Source organism: Syngnathus scovelli, chromosome 20, assembly GCF_024217435.2.
Source record: "Syngnathus scovelli strain Florida chromosome 20, RoL_Ssco_1.2, whole genome shotgun sequence".
NCBI classification, from domain to species: domain Eukaryota; kingdom Metazoa; phylum Chordata; class Actinopteri; order Syngnathiformes; family Syngnathidae; genus Syngnathus; species Syngnathus scovelli.
The window spans coordinates 9637545-9656443 of record NC_090866.1 but is presented as its reverse complement, the minus strand read 5'-3'; the positions used below and the strand labels follow the sequence as shown (position 1 = coordinate 9656443).

General features: G+C 44.2%; 1 protein-coding gene across 2 annotated transcripts in view; it reads right to left on the bottom strand.

Annotated features, from left to right (window-relative positions):
- Positions 1-18899, bottom strand: part of LOC125990298 (glutamate receptor ionotropic, kainate 2) — a 39450-nt gene that overhangs the window by 8573 nt on the left and 11978 nt on the right. The window contains exons 2-11 of one of the 2 annotated variants that reach the window (XM_049757292.2): positions 16742-16909; positions 16388-16651; positions 13758-13939; positions 12433-12486; positions 11084-11257; positions 3439-3582; positions 2720-2827; positions 2535-2648; positions 2252-2458; positions 1956-2179 (exon numbers count right to left, since the gene is read on the bottom strand). In XM_049757292.2, the coding sequence (XP_049613249.1) occupies positions 1956-2179; positions 2252-2458; positions 2535-2648; positions 2720-2827; positions 3439-3582; positions 11084-11257; positions 12433-12486; positions 13758-13939; positions 16388-16651; positions 16742-16909 (1639 nt within the window). The remainder of the gene's footprint in view (positions 1-1955; positions 2180-2251; positions 2459-2534; positions 2649-2719; positions 2828-3438; positions 3583-11083; positions 11258-12432; positions 12487-13757; positions 13940-16387; positions 16652-16741; positions 16910-18899) is intronic. The other variant, XM_049757293.2, reaches the window with a different exon arrangement.

Below are 18899 nucleotides of genomic sequence, written 5' to 3'. Positions count from 1 at the left end.
TTGCCTGAAGCCGCTTCTATATTCCCGGAGGCTGTGTTCGCTAGGAAGAAGCGCATGAGGAACACGCGGACATTAGGTCACCTCCACGCAGCTAGCGCATGTCAAATTGCGCGTAGAATGCTAAAAGGATTCTCTTTCTGGCGGCCGTCTCCTCGCTGGCTCGCTGGCGCTTCCACAATAGCACAACGGGACTACTTTTTAACTGTCCCCCGGATTCAATTACCTCGGATAGCTTTATAGATCTGTTGCCTCGCGCTCAGGCCAAGTGAGGACTTAATGTTCAGGGTGTTAAATGTCCACTCAGTGGACTTGAAAGACGCACTAGTTGCAACTAAAGATGCCATTTAAATCATCCGCTCTCTTGGGCGGGATGACATTTTCTACCTTGAAAGGGACTTGTGATGTGAGAAAATATCATTTGTTGCTGTTAATAAAGAGAGAAATATGTTCAAGTGCAGACAGCTCTGGAAAGATCCGTTGGGAGAAGTGTGTTTGTCTCTCTCGCTTCAGATGGGATAACGCATTCAGGCAAGAAAAAAAAGGGAGGGGAGGGGAGGGGGGGTGGGGGGGCGCGTGTGTGTGTTTGTGTGTGTGGGAAGTGCTTCAAAGATTTGAATCCCCAGCAGGAGACTGAAGTGTTCTGTGTTTTATTGTGCAAGACCACAATTTCATGAACTCCAAACAGTTTATTTGCAAAGACCGGAGGAGGACTGAGGCCGGAAAAAAAGGCAATGTTGTGAGGATAAATGATGCTAGGAAAAAAAGTCGGACGTTTACAAGAATATTTGGACGATGAGAAAATATTTGTTATGTTACCGGAGGGGGGGGGGGGGCAAATATTCATATTATTATTGTTGGAGTAGAGTACAATAATATACCTGAGTAAAAAAATAAAAAGTGCAACACAAAAATAATGGCACAAGAAAAAGGTCCTCACTTGAGGATGATAACAGGAAAGATAAGACTAAAAAAAAAAAAAAAAGTCACTGTCCTATTTTTTATTTCTATTTATTTTATTCTTATCTTTATTTTGGTAAAATTCAGACTTTTTATCTCCTAACATTCTGTTGTTATTATTCCTGCAGCATTTTTCTCCCCAAATCACACCTTTCTTCTTCTTTTTTTTTTTCTCCCGCTCTCAGTAAAGCCCAAAACGCTTTCCTGGCAACGGCTTAAAGAAAAGTTTTGTTTCTTTCGCGGGGTTGGGATCCAAATATGAAAGAACAGAACGTCACCTTCCATTTTAAAAACATTGTAGCAACTCCATTTGATTTTTTTTTTTTTCCCGCTGTGGTTTGCAATTAAAATCATGATGCATACACAATTAGATCAAGGCAATTTCATGAGATGAATATCAATATAATTGCATGCTCGTCACTTACCCGGCCACCGTTGCTAAATACGCGCTCAAATTTGCATATTCTGAACTAACTTAGGTGACAGTTGCTGTTTTTTTCCCTCTGCTGTGATCATTTTGCCGGTAACATTTGGCCAAATGTGCGTTAAAACCTTCGATGGGGGCGGGGCTTAACACGCATTTCTCTGTGTGTTGTTGCAGGGATAACTTTGTGGAATGTCAGCAATTTATTTAGTTCTTTCCCAAGCGCTGATGAAGTGCTTTGCCTTGTTTTCACCCATTTACTGCCACGAGATCAGAGTCATCAGTTATTCGTCTTGATTCGTACCTTCAAAGCGTCTCCGTTAAAACTGTGCTTACGCCGCAAGTTGGAAAATGTTTTGAGCCTAAAGTGCTTATTTGTTTGTGTGACTGTGAGATTACACAAAATACATCATTATTACAAATGTTGTGGAGTGGTAGAAAGGAGGACAAAACCATAAAAGCTAGTTTTGAACACCACCACCTACAGGGCTGGAGTGGAACTGCATTAGTCAGATTTTTTTTTCTTAATGCCGCTAACAGTGACATGAAGTGAGAGGGAAACGTGTCATGTTACCTGGCTATGACAAACAGCACGCAACTGACACCCAAGCAAGCCAGCAGAATATACATCCAGATATCAGGTGAGAGCGGGTTTAGGAAGGAGAAGACCCCCGGGTTGGTGCCGTTGGGCTTGCGGTACAGGATACTTATCCCCAGCGTCATGTAGGGCTTAGAGAAGTCGATGACCTTCTCCCGCACGTAGGTGATGGCCAGGGGAGCGACCGCCAAGTCCACTTTCTGCAGAAAGGGCAAAGCGGATGAGGCCGGAGAAGACAAAACCATGCCGAGTTGACGAAGCAGCAGACTCACGTGGTCCATGAGCTCGCGCACCATGCCGTTCCACTGGCCCGTGCTCTCATCCAGGGCGCCGTACTTGTTGTCTTCGACCAGTCGGACTTCGTATTGGAAGCCCAAGATTCCCGACAGCTCCCTCAGCAGGTCGATGCAGTACCCTTCAAAGCGGTCGTTCCCGGACAGAGGTTTGTCCGACTTCTTAAACATGACGTATGGCTCTTCCTGTCCAGGGCGGAAAAGGTCATCTTGTGAACATTTTGTATGGCTCTCACTTTTATTTATAGCCGATTCGCTCTACCAGTATGGTGGATACGCGCAGAGATTTGTTAGCCAGCGAGTCGGTGATGTTGGACGTCTTGCTTTTGTGAGTCTCGGACATATTCAAACCGCTCGGAGGATCCCACGTGCCGATCTGTGGAGACAGTCGCGAGTCCTGGAACTTTTCTGACGCACGTCGTATCATTCGGGCCAGCAATAACGCACCTTTTCCAGGCCTTCCTCCTTCAGGCTGATAACATCCAGGTCGAAATCCGTCCTCAGTCCGTTGGTCTTGTTGAAGAGAACGCGGCCGGTCAGGCCATCCCAGTGAGCCTATAAACATAATGTTGATGATGATAATGAAAATCCTCAGGCCGAGAGCGCGGCCGCTCCATCAAGCCCAAGCGGCGTCTTTGCCCACAATATCAATCTAACCTCTAACCACCTCATTTTATTTCCGAATCATGCACCGCGCCGAGCTCCCTCCTCTCGCTGTCTGCCGCAGTAATTTAGCGCTAGACGACCGAGCTGCTAAAAGGGAGACAACAGTGACGAGTTCATCATGCGTTCGTGCTTCAACTTGCACTTTGAAGCAACAGAGAGGATTTGATAGCGGAGAGGGGCCGGGGGGGGGGGGGGGGGGGGAGTCTGCCGGTATTACCGACGGGCACATTGATGATCGTGAAAATTACCTGCAATGATACCGTCCTCGGAATGAAAGAGCGGCAAGAACAAAGCAAGCAATCTGCTGACCCGAGCGAGAACCAAGACGCTTTGATGTACGCGGCGAAGAAAGAAAAGGGTATAATGGAGATGTTTAAGATGTATTCACGGCTTGTTCTCGGCAGAAAACCAGAGTGTAAAAATCAGCCATTCCGCGCACTAGCCCCATCAAAGTAACACGGCTCGGCGGCCGCCGGGGTCAAAGGTGGACGCCGCGCTACCTCTTTGATGAGGCCGATGAAGCGCCCTCCGAAGCGCCACGGCTTGTGGCGATTGCACTGCAGGGAGCTGACGGTGATCTGCGGCGACTGCTGGACCGCCACCGCCACCACGTGCACGGCGTCGTACATCAAGGCCGCGTCCGTCTGTCGGGAAGGACAATGATGTCACGAGCGAGGCTATGCTGCGTACATTCCGAAAGGGGAAATAACAGATTATTGATCGTCATCCTCCGACTGCCGTATCCATTCACAAAAAGCAAAACAAATTGACAATGATCCCCCCAACTATTCTCGCGTTTCAATAAATATATACTCTCACATATCCCGTTATTGGCTTTTCCAACAAAAGCGTGCAACAGGGCTTCTAACTCGACGCTCGATATAATCGTCCTCATTGATTCCGCACATCTATTACGGGAATGGGAGAAAGCATTCAAAAATGGCAAATGATACGATTGGAGCACTTTCAGGACACTTGGTTAAGTACGCTCAATACTGTATAAGAGCGACACAATGCGTCCTAATCCAATTTGAAAAAAAAAACGGTGTGGGAATTTTTCCCTTTCTAGAAAGGCCCGATTTGATTGACAGAGTTCCGCCTAAGCCACACAAGTTCTGAAAGATGTGGCTCATTAAAGTCAACGCCTCCGAGGGACAAAAGGCAGCAATGTGTTCATCAGTCTGGGACTTTACTGCTCCCTGGTGTCTCCTAGTCCATTGTTAATTATTTAAAAGGCTCCTGCTCGTCGCCCACGTGTTTTAAACGTGCGCGTTTGTCGTTTCGGCGACCTCCCCCCCCCCCCCCCCCCCCCCTCGCACTTCACGGTCTTTGAAGAAGAGTAATTCCTCAACGCATTGGTTTGTGATGGGAACAAGGGCTCGGTAGCATGGAGCGAAAGAGGGACGGGATCAAGGGAGCAAACGTGAAATGATGGCTTACATCTCTGGCAGATTGCCTCCCATTTCAAAACAATCCAAGTGTGATCTGGATATTTGTTTCAGCGCCAAGCGCCGCTGCGGAGTGCTCTTTTAAGTGCTTTAAGTGAAACCAGTCTCCAACCAATGGGGACGCTCGGGGCAAGGGTGGGGGGGTCATACGGGATGGCAGGCTCTCGTGTCGGCTCGGAATCAGACAATCGGCAAACATGAACATGTTTCTTCATTTGTAATAAAAAATAGATAAATAAATGACAATAAATCCAAATAAATGATAATAATAAATAATAATCATAAAACAACAACAGTGGTTGGCAGCGTATGAATTTTTCGACACAAAAAAAAAGCACATATGTGAGAATCAAAACAAATCGTCGCCACATAAGAGGTGCGAACGCCGCACGCACACACACACACATCTACTCGGCGACAAAAGTCTCTGGAGACACGCTTCATTTACCCAAGGTGCATCCCGGCTTCCTCATTTGGAACAGGAGGAGCGAAAACGCCGCTGTGTGAACATTTACACAAATATATTCCTTCCTGCTCTCTCAGTATTCACGCCATCCATCCACCTGTGCATAATTCCATAATTCTTCCGCTAATGTCGCACTCTGAAAAATGACATCCCTCTTTCTCATTTCACCTCTCCGCACAAATGTGCAACCTCACGAGCAGGTCCGGTGATGGACGGCAAGTGCATCTGCAGTGGTTTCTCCGTATCTTACACATCTGGTTAGCCTTAATGAGATGTAGCCTGACCTGTTATTCGCTATGCATCAATGCTCTGCAGCTGCCATCCACATAGCAGCAGCGACACACACATGGAAGACACACACACACACATAAACGGCAAGCATCAGCGTCACAGTCTGCCACCGCGAAGGAAGCTGGCTGTTTCCTCGCTTCGCAGACGGCCCCGTGGGACCTGATGATTTACTAGACGAGTGGGCTAATTATTCATTTCATTAGCAAGTTCATATGCACGTGCGTCGCTCCGCTAAGCGCTGGATGCAGGCATTTAATTCACAAACGCCGCTGTGATTTTTTTTTTTTCAAATGTATGACTTACAAGTTTGTCAAGACGGGTTTTCTGTGTGAAAAAGTGAAATGTGAGAAAGTGTTAAGCTAGGATGTGGTGTTTACACGCTGAGATGTCTGCACACAATCACAATTTGGCAAGAATACCGACTCCCGCGGTGGAGCTAATCAGACTCCTGCACATGTTCGACTCCTTAGCAAATGGAATGAGTGAATTAACAAGAGATTAAAATGCTTAAAATATAATACATTATTATTTAGCATATTTTATGCTATATGTTGCTGAAATTTAAAATACAGCACTGGCTTATTTAAAAAGTCTGCAGTTGTCTTAACATAAAAAATAAGCTAACTACTAGCCGGTATAGTTTGTAGTTGTGTTCACATTACTCCAAACATCCAGCCTCATGGTTTGTTGTTTTTTTTAGTTGGCCGGCTTCCATTATCGATGTAGCCATTCAGCCGTTGAATGTCGTACTGTGTGTGACTCACATTTCGCCCATAAAAGTGAGTTGCTGCATTTGCAAGCGTTGTAAAGCAGTGAAAGAATGCGTGGGGGAAAAAAAAAAAAGCTGAAATGTGAGAAAAACAAGTGATTTATAAACCATATTGGGGCTCTTTCAGCTTTCCAAGCGGGCACTTGTCAGATGATTTAGGTAAGTAATGCAGCATCATGCAGTTCCATCTTGACTTCTCTCCGGTCTTCTTTTTTATCTATCATCCTTCTCATTACGTGAACAAAGGGCCGTTGTCATTATCGCCACTGACATTTCGTTTTCAACATTCAAAGCAGCCTTTTTAGTTATTTATGCGAGTTGTGATTTTTTTGGTTTGTCACGGGAAAATAAAACTTTTGCCACGGAGGAGCCGTGGGTAATATATCTAGCGATGGCGCCGAATTTATGTGAGAGCACATTCACGGTTCCACTCGAGATGTAAGCATACTTGAAAGTGTTTAAAGCAGCGCGGAATCCTGCGGAGTTCTCCGTCTAAGGAGAGGCTCATGTGGGGATAGAAGGAAGAAAATATGATTATTTTGTCGACACGCAATACATACATACACAAGTTGCCTCCTGACATTTCCACTTTACATGCATTTTTCTTTGATTGATTTCCCCGTAACTTTCCCCGCCAGCCAAAACAAACTTTTCTAATTTGATCTCGTCGTTAAAGTCGATCTTTCAAGTGGCAGCTGGTTGTCCACTTTTGGCCAATTGGAAGCACGCCAGCGCTTATCAAAACACGGTTTGACACGAGGACCTTTTTTTTTTTTTTTTTTTTTTGGTCAGCTTGCCTGCGGGCCATTTTAGCTTGAAGGCTACAGAGACGAGTGGCTAGCCTTGAAAAGAAGCCAATTTGGATATTTATGTTTCTTCATGTGAGAAATTCTTAGTGGTAAAAAAGTCTGAATATATTTAAGCAATAATGGAAATTTCTCATTATTGAATATCTTAATACTTAGTGTTACGTAATTGTGCTTTCAATTAAACATTTCAAAATAAAACCCCAAAGGCCCAAAATATTTTTTTTGGGCTTGTTATCTCGTCCTTCCTTTTTCTTCTCGGTGTGAAAATGCTCCATATTCTGCGCAGCGTGACGTGGGTGCTTGTTTTTACGAGGAGGTGGATGGGAGGGCTGGCTCCACCGGTGATGATGGCTTGTCACGACCGCCGCCACTCCCCCTCCCCCTCCCAAGGCCAGGCAATATTCCTGAGCATGAGTGTGACCGTGACACACATGCCCTCCCCGTCTCAACTCGTGCGCCACAGAAAATCACAAACCTATATCGTGTGTATACACAAATAAAAAAAAAACCTCTTGACTAATATGGATTTTCGCTTTTCTTAGTCTTCTGAGCAGATAAGGGAAATTATTGAATGAATAACCGTCGAAACGATTCAATACGATTCCGTTATTGCGGCTTTCCGACGCCGACTATTATATAAGACACCAGGACACCGGGCAATTTTCCTTAGACTGCATCTTCCTGCCTCTTCTCCCCCACATAAAGGCGTCTATTGGCCGATGGAGCGTTGCCGCTAATGATGTTGATGCTGCGCCAAGCCCAGCTGGTGGTGCCCGGCACAGGGCATCGAGTGTCTGCTCTCCACAGTCATCGTCTTTAAAAAGCTTCTCGCTCTCCTCGGGAAAAAAAAATCCCCAGGCGACTTTAACCTCACCGAATTCAAGCGACGTTGTTTTCTGTATTGCTGTAAATGAAACTAAAAAGTTGACTCGGGTGAGACTTTTGTGTATTGCCGAATAAGGCTCACGGTGGAATGTTTGCTGACAGGGTGGAATATATGATAAGCTTACACGCCGGACTGATAACAGAGCTGAGCTGTCAGTCAAGTCCCCGCTTCTTAATGTCTGGCGAAATGATATTAGGTGTGGATGCTTTGCGCGAGCACACCCAGTGCCGTGTAAAACTTAATTTAGGCTGCAAAAGCTTTGAACAAATAAAATAAATCCACCAACCCCTCAAATGCTGAATCTAATAAATCCGATTTGTGCATCGATTTATTTCAGGCAGAATTGCAGAATATGGCTTCTGCTGACCAGGGGGGGTAGGACCAGAAGGGACTAAGCACCTGCAGATAATCGTAATTTGCTCGAAATGTGTGAACGGGCGTTCGGTGTAGCGCCACCATAAAATGGAATCCGACTTTAGAGAAAAGCAAAACGAGTGTGATTCGTATCCAGATGAGCCAAGAGTCTGCGAATAAATTATTTTGCTAGCAGGAATGCAAATGATGGCCAAGTCTTTAACAAATAATAATGATGGGAGGGAAAAAAAATCTCCCTGCTAAGTGCGCATAAATCGACACGCATCTCGAGCGTGAAAGAATTGAGTGCCCAATAAAAAAGGGAGGGGGGGGGGGGGGAACGTATGTTGCAGACTTGGTGCAATGGGACATCACAAGTGCATGCATCATTTCCCGAGGATCCCTTGAAAGCAGGAAGCAATTTGTTTCCTATGGAGGCACACGCAATGACCGAGGGAGGCAGATGCATGACGACATGAAATCGTGTTTACGCAAATCTGCTTGGCTGTAAACGGCGCCATTTCCTCGCGAGCCAGAAGTGAAACAAGCACATTTAGCATGTCGAGAAGCGAGCTGACAGTTTACACTTCGACGGTTCCAGACCTGCTTACGCTACAGTTGGAAAAATGTGTGTAATAAAAAATATATAAATATAATATATAATAAAAATATATATACAAGATATACATAAATGAATAATTATAAATAAATATGATAAAAGTGCATATTTATATAAAAAAATAGGAAAAATAAGAACGCTTACATTGCCGTTTCCGCTTTAATTTAGCGAGCACGTTAAGCATCGGCGCGATCCATCTACCATGGTTCCAGTTTAACAGCGTCCCATAGGAAGCGAGCCCCATCATGTCATATTTATTATTCAAATAACTGATCTCAATTAATGAGCCAGTCATTATAACGAGCTATTACACCAGAATTTCCTATTGTGCAGATGACACCGGAGAACGCCGAGCCCGATGGGTAATTATAGCTCAATGAAACCGACATAAGTGCAATGATGCAGATGAAGAAAATGGTTGGGCTTTAATCCTTGGCGAGGAACACATCTGGGAATCTGCTTCTTTTTTTTTTTTTTTTTCTCCGCTCGCCTTCAATTAAATCCGAGTATATACTGAGCTGAGTGAAGGGGGATTTAGAAATGGAAAAAAGAATCTGAATCTTATTAGCTAAAGGCAACAATTATAGGCGGGCGAGAAAATAATTATCAGAATGGATCCGTCCATACGTCCGTTCGCAGCTTGTGGGTCTTTAATGGACTTTAATTCACGTTTGATTGGCTTCTCCCTCGGGGGATGCTTGGGAAGGAAAAAAAAAAAAATCCACAAATGAAGCGGACTAATCAGTATCTCAGGTCCAAAGAGACTTTGCTTGTTCATGGCTGCAGGGGCAAAGAAAGGCTTCTCATTATGCAGCCTTCTCTGACACAACACTCGGCCTCACCCAAGGCGCAGAGTGTCACTGAGATTATACACCTCTCTGCATTCATGTCAGCCAAACGGCGGGAGAGGAAAAAAATTAAAAATATAAACACACAACACGTGCCTTTTAATGCTAGCGATGCCCCCACCCCCCCCCCCACCCCCCCGCCGATTAACAACTCCCCTTTCCTCGCGGTCAATCAATCCTGAGAAAAAAAACCCCACAAGGTGACACCGGCACTGGTTGCCATGGCAACCATCGCTATACAACTGTTGCCTGCCTCTTGGAGCCAGGCTTGAATACGAACAAGGCACGAGGGAAAGGAAATAAAAGGCTCTAGGAGGGACAAGGGTGAAAGGTCACGCAACATCTCCCGCCCCCCCCTAGCTTTTAATTGAACGATACCCTCCGAGCTAGCTTCAGGGTACATTTGATAAATAATAATACAAAGTCTTCAAATGAGGAACTGAAAAATTAAAAACGTGATTATTACATGTCGCGCCCCCCCGGCCCCACCTCAGCAGGCCCCATTTATTATACCATTAAAAGTAGCTTTTTATATTCACCCTCTTATCTCTGTTGTCACTCATTATAAAGGGTCGAACACTCTAAAGAATAAAATACGTGAGCGGAGAGCGGCGGGATTTATAAATAGTCGGCACTAATGAAATCGTCTATCGAGAGCCTCTGGACTTATGATTATTTAAAAGAGCCCCACCGAGCCCAATGTCTTCAGAGATATGCCAATATGTGGCAGAGAAGCTGACAAATGATTCAAGCAAATGCTAATTTAGCGGCTTCTCCACTTTCAGTATAGGCATTTAATTCAGGGGGAATTATGAAATATTCATGACGGATATGCATCCTCTGCCTATGGATTAGCGCGAACGTGCAAGTTGATTAACATTGTTAAAAAAAAAAAAGTGAATGTGAGTTAAAAAAAAAAAAAAGGATTATTTTAGTAGTCATTTCATGAACCACTTTGACCCGGCAACAATCAAGCACCTGCCGCTTTAATGTTTGTTTACGACCTAAAATAACATCAGTGGGATCGGAGTCGTGGTGGTGAGATCAGACGTTTGACCTTTTCGGTTCCTCGAAGGTTCCGTCTTCAATGGCTGTGATCTTAAATATGCCAAGATGAAGGGCAGACCCGCTGAAAGCCGCACGCGCTTTGAAGGCTGGCCGACTAAATCGACTGTTTCCGACAACAAACGGCGAAAGAAGGACCTTGATTGTTCCCGACGAGCTCCGTATCCTCTTTTTCACTTTCAAACCACCTTATCCCACGCCGACTTGGATAGCGTCCCAAAAAAACAAGGCCGTAATTTACATCCGATGCGGCTAAACTCTCTCTCTCTCCGTTCCCGCGTGAACATTGACAGATTGTCATATTTTGGCCGGGCTCCCAGAGGAGGGATGAGAGAAGCAGGAGGGCAGATAAATGCCTATTACCATTCACACCGGCTCATTACTGAGCATTTAAAACCCAGCGGCACCGACACAAAGCTCGACTGCTGAGAACCGTCAAGCGGCGTAAACACCGTAAACCACAGAAGATCAAATTTTATGAATATGGGTGAAAATATGCGGAGGCCGAGAGGTTATCGGCTGGATTGGAGCTCATCTGATAAAAATAAAATAATAAATACAAATTAAAAAAGAAAATGCTTTGGGCCTACCGTCATGAATCCATCCAGTAGGCCCGAGTCCGGTTTGGGCGGAGCTTGTAGCCGCTCCATGGACCATTTTTCGATAATGGATGACACCTGAGAGTTTTCAGTGTTGAGGATGCGAAAGCCGGTCATGTTCACGCCGCTGAAACGGTACGGCTCCATATCCAGGGCGAAAAGGTCCTGGAAGGGCAAAAGTTTCATGATGGAAAATCTGTGCGCTTAGCAGCAAAAAGTAAAGAACACGAAAAGTACAGTTGAAGGTTTTCCCATTATCACGTTAGCTCTTGCTGAAGCAGTAGCTTTTTTTTTTTTTTTTTTCCCCCGCCATTCTTTCAAGGTTACAGGTAGGCGTTTGGTGCCTTGCCATTTATCACACACACGTAGAAGGACGACCGAAATGTCCATTGGCATTCCAAGTGCTGTTGACAGAGCGTCCGGAAACGGAGCGCCGGTGTCACAGTTTGCTGCCTGAACCTGAACGCAGCACGCAATTTTGGCTAGCCACCAACAAACAGCAGCGCCGGCCTCCAATCTGACACAATGATGAAAAAGTCGCCTGAAAAGCTGCAATATACTGCACACAAAATATAGACAAAAGTATTGGGACGCAGCATAAAAAAAAAATCACGTTAAATCATACGTCCCAATACTTTTGGCCGTATCCTTTGGCGTCGCGCTTTAATCACCAATCATCTCCTGATGAGGTTGGCCGTGCTCTGTCACATGCCATTTCCAGGTCGGTCTTGTTCAACCCCCGTCTTTTAGCAGCCAGGTAACAAGAGTGTCACATGTTTATTAGGACCATAATGGACCTAATAGCTGACAGTACCATCTTGTCAGGGCGATTAGCCCGCTTTCCAAGACCTCTTCTCCTCGCTCGAGTTCAACCAAGATGTGCCTTGTTTCATCCACGGCTATCTTTGTAGAAGCTTGATCAAACAAGGACGCTGTCAGAAGCGAACTAAAATATTTTCCAAACCATTTTCTTTCCTCCTCTTGAGATTCCGGGATGGCGAATTTGAGTGCAAAAGGTCGGCCGGGGATTGAGGAGAAAAAAAAAAAAAAAAAATCAATTGAAGTTGAATGTGCTGGAAAATTCAAAAGGGTGTATTTATAGTTAGCTGCCTGCGTTGGGAAAGTTCAACCTTGTCAATCACAACAAAGTCAGGTGATAGTTTAAATAATGGGGAGTTGTTTTTGAACTGGCGCTCGGATGAGTTATTCTCAGAAAGCAAAGACGCACGCAGCAGGTAAGCAGATGGAAATTGGACAGCGCAATTCTACTAATGGAACAGAACAAAAATAACAACATCATTTAATCACGGCTATATAAAAGAAAATGTCAGTTGACTCACCAAGGTGGTAAAAATATAATGATAGTACTCCGTCATCATCCCCATGGCCAGAGCCTACAGATCAGAAAGATTTTTTTATTCAATCTGCAATTACACGCCAAATCCAACCCCCCAAAAAAAACTTGGGGAAGGATTACTTAAGAATACCATCACGTCTCTTTATTCAAATAATGTACTTTTTTGTTACTAACTAAATCTGACATTCAGAAGGATGGAATGAAAAACATTAAAATGAGAGAAGGCATATGATCTTTAAAATGATCATTTTGTTTACTTACAGCCGCAGCTCCTTTCTCATTGCCAATTTTTTAAACTGACATTTTGGGTGAGTTCGTAAACAAGTCTGACGTTTTAAATTTAATTTTTACATTTCATCAATCATATTTGTTTTGGATACACTGTCGGAAATTAAAGTGGCAGTCGTGGTGCATTTTAGTGCCTCAAGGCGCGATCTTAAGTACCTCACAGGTTTAATTACTAGGACTGGTTCATTTTTTAAAATTCGAAAAGTTGATGATAAATTCATAGCTTTGTAATCATTTCTACTGTGTTGGCTCGTCATTTATTGACATACTTTAATAATTATGTCTGTTCATGAATCGCCTTCAGCGTCTGTCAACTTGTTCATAGAAATATGACGTCAATTATTGTTTACTAGCGAACATTACAATTCGCAACTGTTGGGGGAGCCCCGGAGCAAAAAAAAAATGTTCCTAACCGCTGCTTTAATTCTTCGATAAATAATCATTCTTGTTGTTTCCAGTCGAGACGCCGCTGTAAAGGCAATTCAGTCGACAATATGCTGCCGGGACGAGGTCCATTCATTAAGAAACCCCGCGGTTCTCATAAAAAATGTGCCCCTATTAAACCAATTTAGCATGCATGTGAGTGAGATTAGATATTCTAATTAAAACCCTCTATTGTGCCATGAAGACGGGCGGCTTCGTTGCTAAGATCTCATATTTCATAAAGCGATTACACATGCGAGGGGCCGAGACTCCATCTGAATCATTTTTTTTTTTTTTTTAAAGAGTCATAACAGGAACTTTTGGTCAGATTCAGGACTTTATAAAAATGAAAAACGGAGCGGCAACATCGGTTACAAATCGTCTTCTCCCTTTGTTGACGATTTGTTTTGACTCCTCAGTTATAGTTTGAAGCTCATTTCCCCAGGAAGAGTTTTTTACAAAAGAGAACATGATGACAACTGCCCCCCCCCCCCTCTTCCATTATGTAAATTTCACATTTAATTGGATTCAAAAATCAGCTGGATAAAATGTCCGCTTCTTCCCTCCGGCTGCTGAATCTTAATGAAGCACTCGTACCTGTTTTAATATCCAGGCAGCCATCTCGTGGCCGCAATCGAAGATGACGTGGAATTCTTTTGCTTTCTTCATCTCTTTGAGAAGCGGCTTGGCGTCCTTGGTCTCCGTGGGCAGCTGTCGGATCTTCAAACGAATGTTGTATCGTGACGGCGCCTTGATCAGCTCCTGCAGTCGTATGAGTCCTGGACAAAAGGAGACGCAACAATGCCGGAGCGTTTAAAAAGACGCCATTGTGTGCGCATTGTTTGATATGCCGCCATTTTGAAGCCATAGCGACGAACGCCGTAAAATCGTAATATACTCCTCGCTCGATTGCGCGATTCCTTAATCCACACTATTGATCCTCCTCCTCAGACTTGAAGAGCAAAAACACCAGTATGGGCCTATCAAGAAAATTCCACATGAGAGTCAGAAAAGAAAATTGCAAGTTTGATTAGTCGGGTTGTGTTTGTCTAGCTGGCACCTTTGTCATCTTCACCTTTTTCCAGTCCGGACCACAAGCTCGGGTCGAAAGCTTTCTGAGATGAGATGACAATGAGTTTTCCCCCGGTGAGAAGAACTCCAGAGTTCAGTGATGAAAGCGCTCGGACTGATGGGAGAGATGATTACTTGTCATGGTTATAAAAATGGATGGAGGGCCGAGGGTATTTTGAGAAGTGGCGAGAGATAGGATTTTCTTCTTTTTTTTTTTTTTTCTTTATAGAACCACTTTAAGATAGCTGAGCCTATTTCTTATGTTGAAATGAACTGCTGTGTGAGCACTTTAATGGGGTCCCCGGGAGTGAGTCTGGATTTCTGGATGGGGGGGGGTGTGAAATAGCAACATGGATGTCTTGTTGGGAAAAATAAAACCATGGTGGCGAAGCTCCCGGAAGCTCTCCGAGGGGAATCCACGACTCTTGCGTCATCGTTCCAGATGCGGACCGGTTGCCTTCTATTCTGGATTACCTGGACCCGGACGGTCGAGACAAAAGTCTGCTGTGTTGTTCGTACTGCCACTCTGGGAGGTGTTAAGCTTAAAAAAAAAAAGTCTGTCAAGGGAGCTGAACGTTTGCGAAACACTGTCAGTGTAGATATTTGTGGGTTGGAGCTAATGCCTTCAGACATTCCCCCTGGATCTTCTAACGGCTGTGTGTGAATATTTTATCCCCTCCGATAGTCTTTCCCGCCAGCCGTCAGATAGGCTCCAAATCACTAGCTAAAGGCTCTGAAGCATGAAGTTGTGTGATTTGTGAGCCCGGGGCCAGGTGGAGGTGGTGGCGATGGAAAAAAAGGGGGAGGGGCGGGGCAACACAGCTGTCACACTTTTCAAAGCGTCAGGTGTAGTCAACGCAGGGCCTAAATCCTCCTTTAGAGGGAGTCTCCGAACGGGACGGGCAAAAGTCACCTTTCACGCTGTGGCGGTTTGCTGGATGACATGCTGAGCTCCCGGGTAGCGTGTGTGCGGAGGTCAAGGGGATGAATGCGGCCATATCATCCCAGGTTAACGCGCAAAGGGCTAGCATGCTGCGATATGACATACAAGCACCAGGAGTTAGCGTATGTCATCCAACGATACAATTGTGTATTCAAATACTTCCTAGTTGGCGACCAAGATTTCTTTTCAGGTTTTGGAATCGAGAGAAGAGATGGTTCCATCCCCAAATAGCAAGGACAGAAAATAGGCCTTCTCGCACGACACCCCATCATTTAGGAAATTGCTTTTTTTTTTTTTTTTTTTTTTTTTTGCTGCAGTTCTGCAGAGAAACACTGATCAAAAGCGTACGTGCCGCCACGGCAGGAGGATCTGGAGCAGCCCTCGTTAGACGACCGACCGCTGTCAACGTGGTCATGTGACTCATCCAAGCCAACCGGTGAAATTAATCGTATTTCTCGTTCGCTTTATTTAGCGACGCGGGCTTTTAGATATTAAGAAAGCTATTTTTTTTTTGCGAGGGGGGATAATTTTTTCCACCGTGTCACTCGTCAAAGCTCCTCATAACTCGCTCTATTTTCCTTGCATTAAGCTGCCATCCCGGCCCAAAAGCTCGTAAATTGTGTACTATTTGAATGCCTTCGCTGGGGCAATTACCTTTTCGCCCATAAAGATATCAAGAGGCTAAAATACAACTGCTCGCTTAAAAGGAACATTATGAGACACTTCACAAAGCGGACGGAGGGAAAACAAAATGGCTCATAGCAAACGGAGATCAAGTGTCTGTGCGTTATTAATGGCGGCTGTCAGAGCACACGTAGCACAGTGCGCCATTGCATTAATCCAAAGAGACACTGGGTCATTCTGGGTAATGTGGTCTTCCCTCTGTTCTTTTATTTATTTATTTATTTTTTTAAACTCTGTACTGCAACCGCCGTCCTTGCAAAGAAAGACTGACACGAGCTGCACCCGGAGGAGCGAACCAGAACAGTAAACTATTGATTTTGGAATTAGCCTGACAGGTTGCAAAGTACTCGCCCAACACCGAGTGTCTCTTTTGTAGATTCCATCTGGTCCCTCTCTCGCGACTAACGGCAAAAAGATTAGCACTTTTAAGCATCATCAACAACAACTACTACCTCTTGTGACTTTTACCGGAAAATTACTTTTTTTGGGGGGTTTAAAGGAAAGGAGAAACGGAGCAGCGGCCGTTTACCTGTACCTGTGCTGTCGTCGTAGACAACGGTGACGGTTCTCCATTTGAAGAAGTGAACCAGGTCCAGAATGGCTCGGCTGAGGGACGAGAAGTCCGGGTAGAGGCTGACATAGTAGGAATCCCTGTTGTCCGACACCTGGTGTTTCCATTTGGTCTGGACGTGGGGCACTCCCAGAGCATTGCAGATGGACTGGACGGCGTTGGCCGACGAGCTGTGCGATGGCCCGAATATGGCCGCCACCCCGAGGGACAGCTGGTCACATGCTGGGTGAGGACGAGAGAAAGCCAGAAGAATGAGAACCAATAATAACTGCAGATTTTTTTTTTTTCTGAGAGTCCACCTGCCTAACTGACCTTTACGGGAGGCCTCGAAGCTGTCAAAGATGTTTATTCTCTGGATGTCGTAGGTCAGCGTGGTGTTGGGGAGCAACGTGCGGTTCCTGTTGATTGTGTTCAAGGCAAATTTGAAGGCGAGTTCCTCGGCTCCCGAGGGGCCGCTCTCGATGGATTCGAATATCCCCCCTGCAGGCGGACAAACGGACTTAAAGCATTTGCTGAATTCAATTCCCATGATTTCCTCCGAGAACAAATTGAGGTGGATACTTGAAATAGCGCGTGAAGGTGCCGAGCGGGACGTTGACAGGCGACATAAGCGCATTTGGTTACCAGCGAGCGCTTTTCGAGTATAATTAATAGCACGCGGATGAAAGGTTGAGTTCAGCGGCGGGCGACCTTGCTTAACAGCCTCACTCGGCCTTGACAAGAAGGGCTCGCTTTTCCATTTCCCGCTATTGATTTCAATCAATCATCAAAGCAGGAATGAAAGAGGTAAACTTAGCATAAATTTTGAGATTTGTCATTTCTCCTTATAATGTTAACGAGCATCCAGCAATAATAAACAACCAATCCAGAGTGTTTTGGACTAAATTATCACCACGGAGGTGTAGTTAATTTCCAAACAGCTCCCCTCGGACTTGTTTATTATTTTGAGCTGAAGCGAAGCTATTAAAGCATCAAATGGTCCCCTCAGTGCCGTTCGCAATGTTAAATAAACCAAATGCTTGCATTGATTTTTCTCAATGAGTTTTCTTTTTTTACAAAGAAGCACCAAACCAACATTTCAGGGCTGCGTTTAATGATTTACATTACCTGTACATTTTTATTTCCCCCTCAAGGCCGACTAGAGAGGTTAAATAGATGAAACGTGACAGCGAATGAATTTGAACTCATCAAGTCACAAATGTACGGTCTTTTTGTTATGCTGTCATTACTGCTGTAATGGATTTTTTTTTTTTTCCTGTCTCGTCTCACATTCGTTTAAGAAAAAAATAATAATAAATAGAAAAAAAAAAGGCTTGAAAGTTGCAATGGGAGATGATTGGATCCACGTCAGTGGTAGCTAATAGACAATGATTACGCTCTTGCCTCGTGGCCTCTCGGGAGACGGCAGAGCTCGCTCGGTGGATTCCAGCAGACTTCAAATGAGTATTAGGGGTGACACATCCTGCACGGCCCCGGACATGAAAGTGGGATTGAAAATGGCTGGAAAATTAACAGCAAATCTTTTTTTTCATGGGTTAAGTTGGACAATTTTAGAAATAAAAATACATTTTGACAGTAGACCGCTTATCCTGTTTAAGGTTGTGGGGAGTTCGTGACTATTTCAACTGACTTGAGGCCAAAAGTGGTATAACACTGGTCGCCAGTTAAGTTGCTATGAAAAAGTATTTATTTTAAATTTTTGGTTTTATTGTAATAAATTGTTTTAATTGAATCTATTTGTTCTTTTTAATTTTCTGAAATTATGGCGGCTATATACTCGAAATTCCTACTTGTGTTTGCTTAAAAAAAGTGGGATGAGGATCTTGAATATAAAAAAAAATCATAATCAATCGCAATATTGAGGGACAAAAAAATCATACAGGCTTAGTTGTAACTCGAGAGGATTTTTCTCGACAAGTTACACAAGTGCGCGTACATGTTGCTAGGCAGATTTTATGTAGCACAACTATTTTGTGATTTCAAACTATGCTCTACTATCTATAACCAGAGTAACACAATTGGAGAAACCTATTCAGCAACAGCACTATTAAGATCTAATTAGGAATAGCAATTTTGTTTGTAAAATTGAACCACTACTATTTAATAATTAAAAAAAAGAAGCCATTCTTAGCGTGAGACAACCTCATCCAAAATCGTTTAAGGTTATTCACACCAGTGCGGGGAAAATTTCATTTAGTCCTGTCCTGAGAATTGAAAATGAAATTACTTGGTAAAATGATCACATAATAACTTGCTAATTCAATTCGGGAAAAAACTTCTTCGTGTTGGTGCGGCACCTTTCAAAGAACCAGATGCAGAATTGTTTTTATGTGCTTAATTTATGCCGAGGAGCTGTTTTTTTGTTTGTTTTTTTCCACAAGTGCACTTTCGTAATTGAGGCAAAATAGCCTGTGTCCCATGATCAACCCATCCTTTCACAACATTTGGTCCAAATGACTGCAGGTGTGTG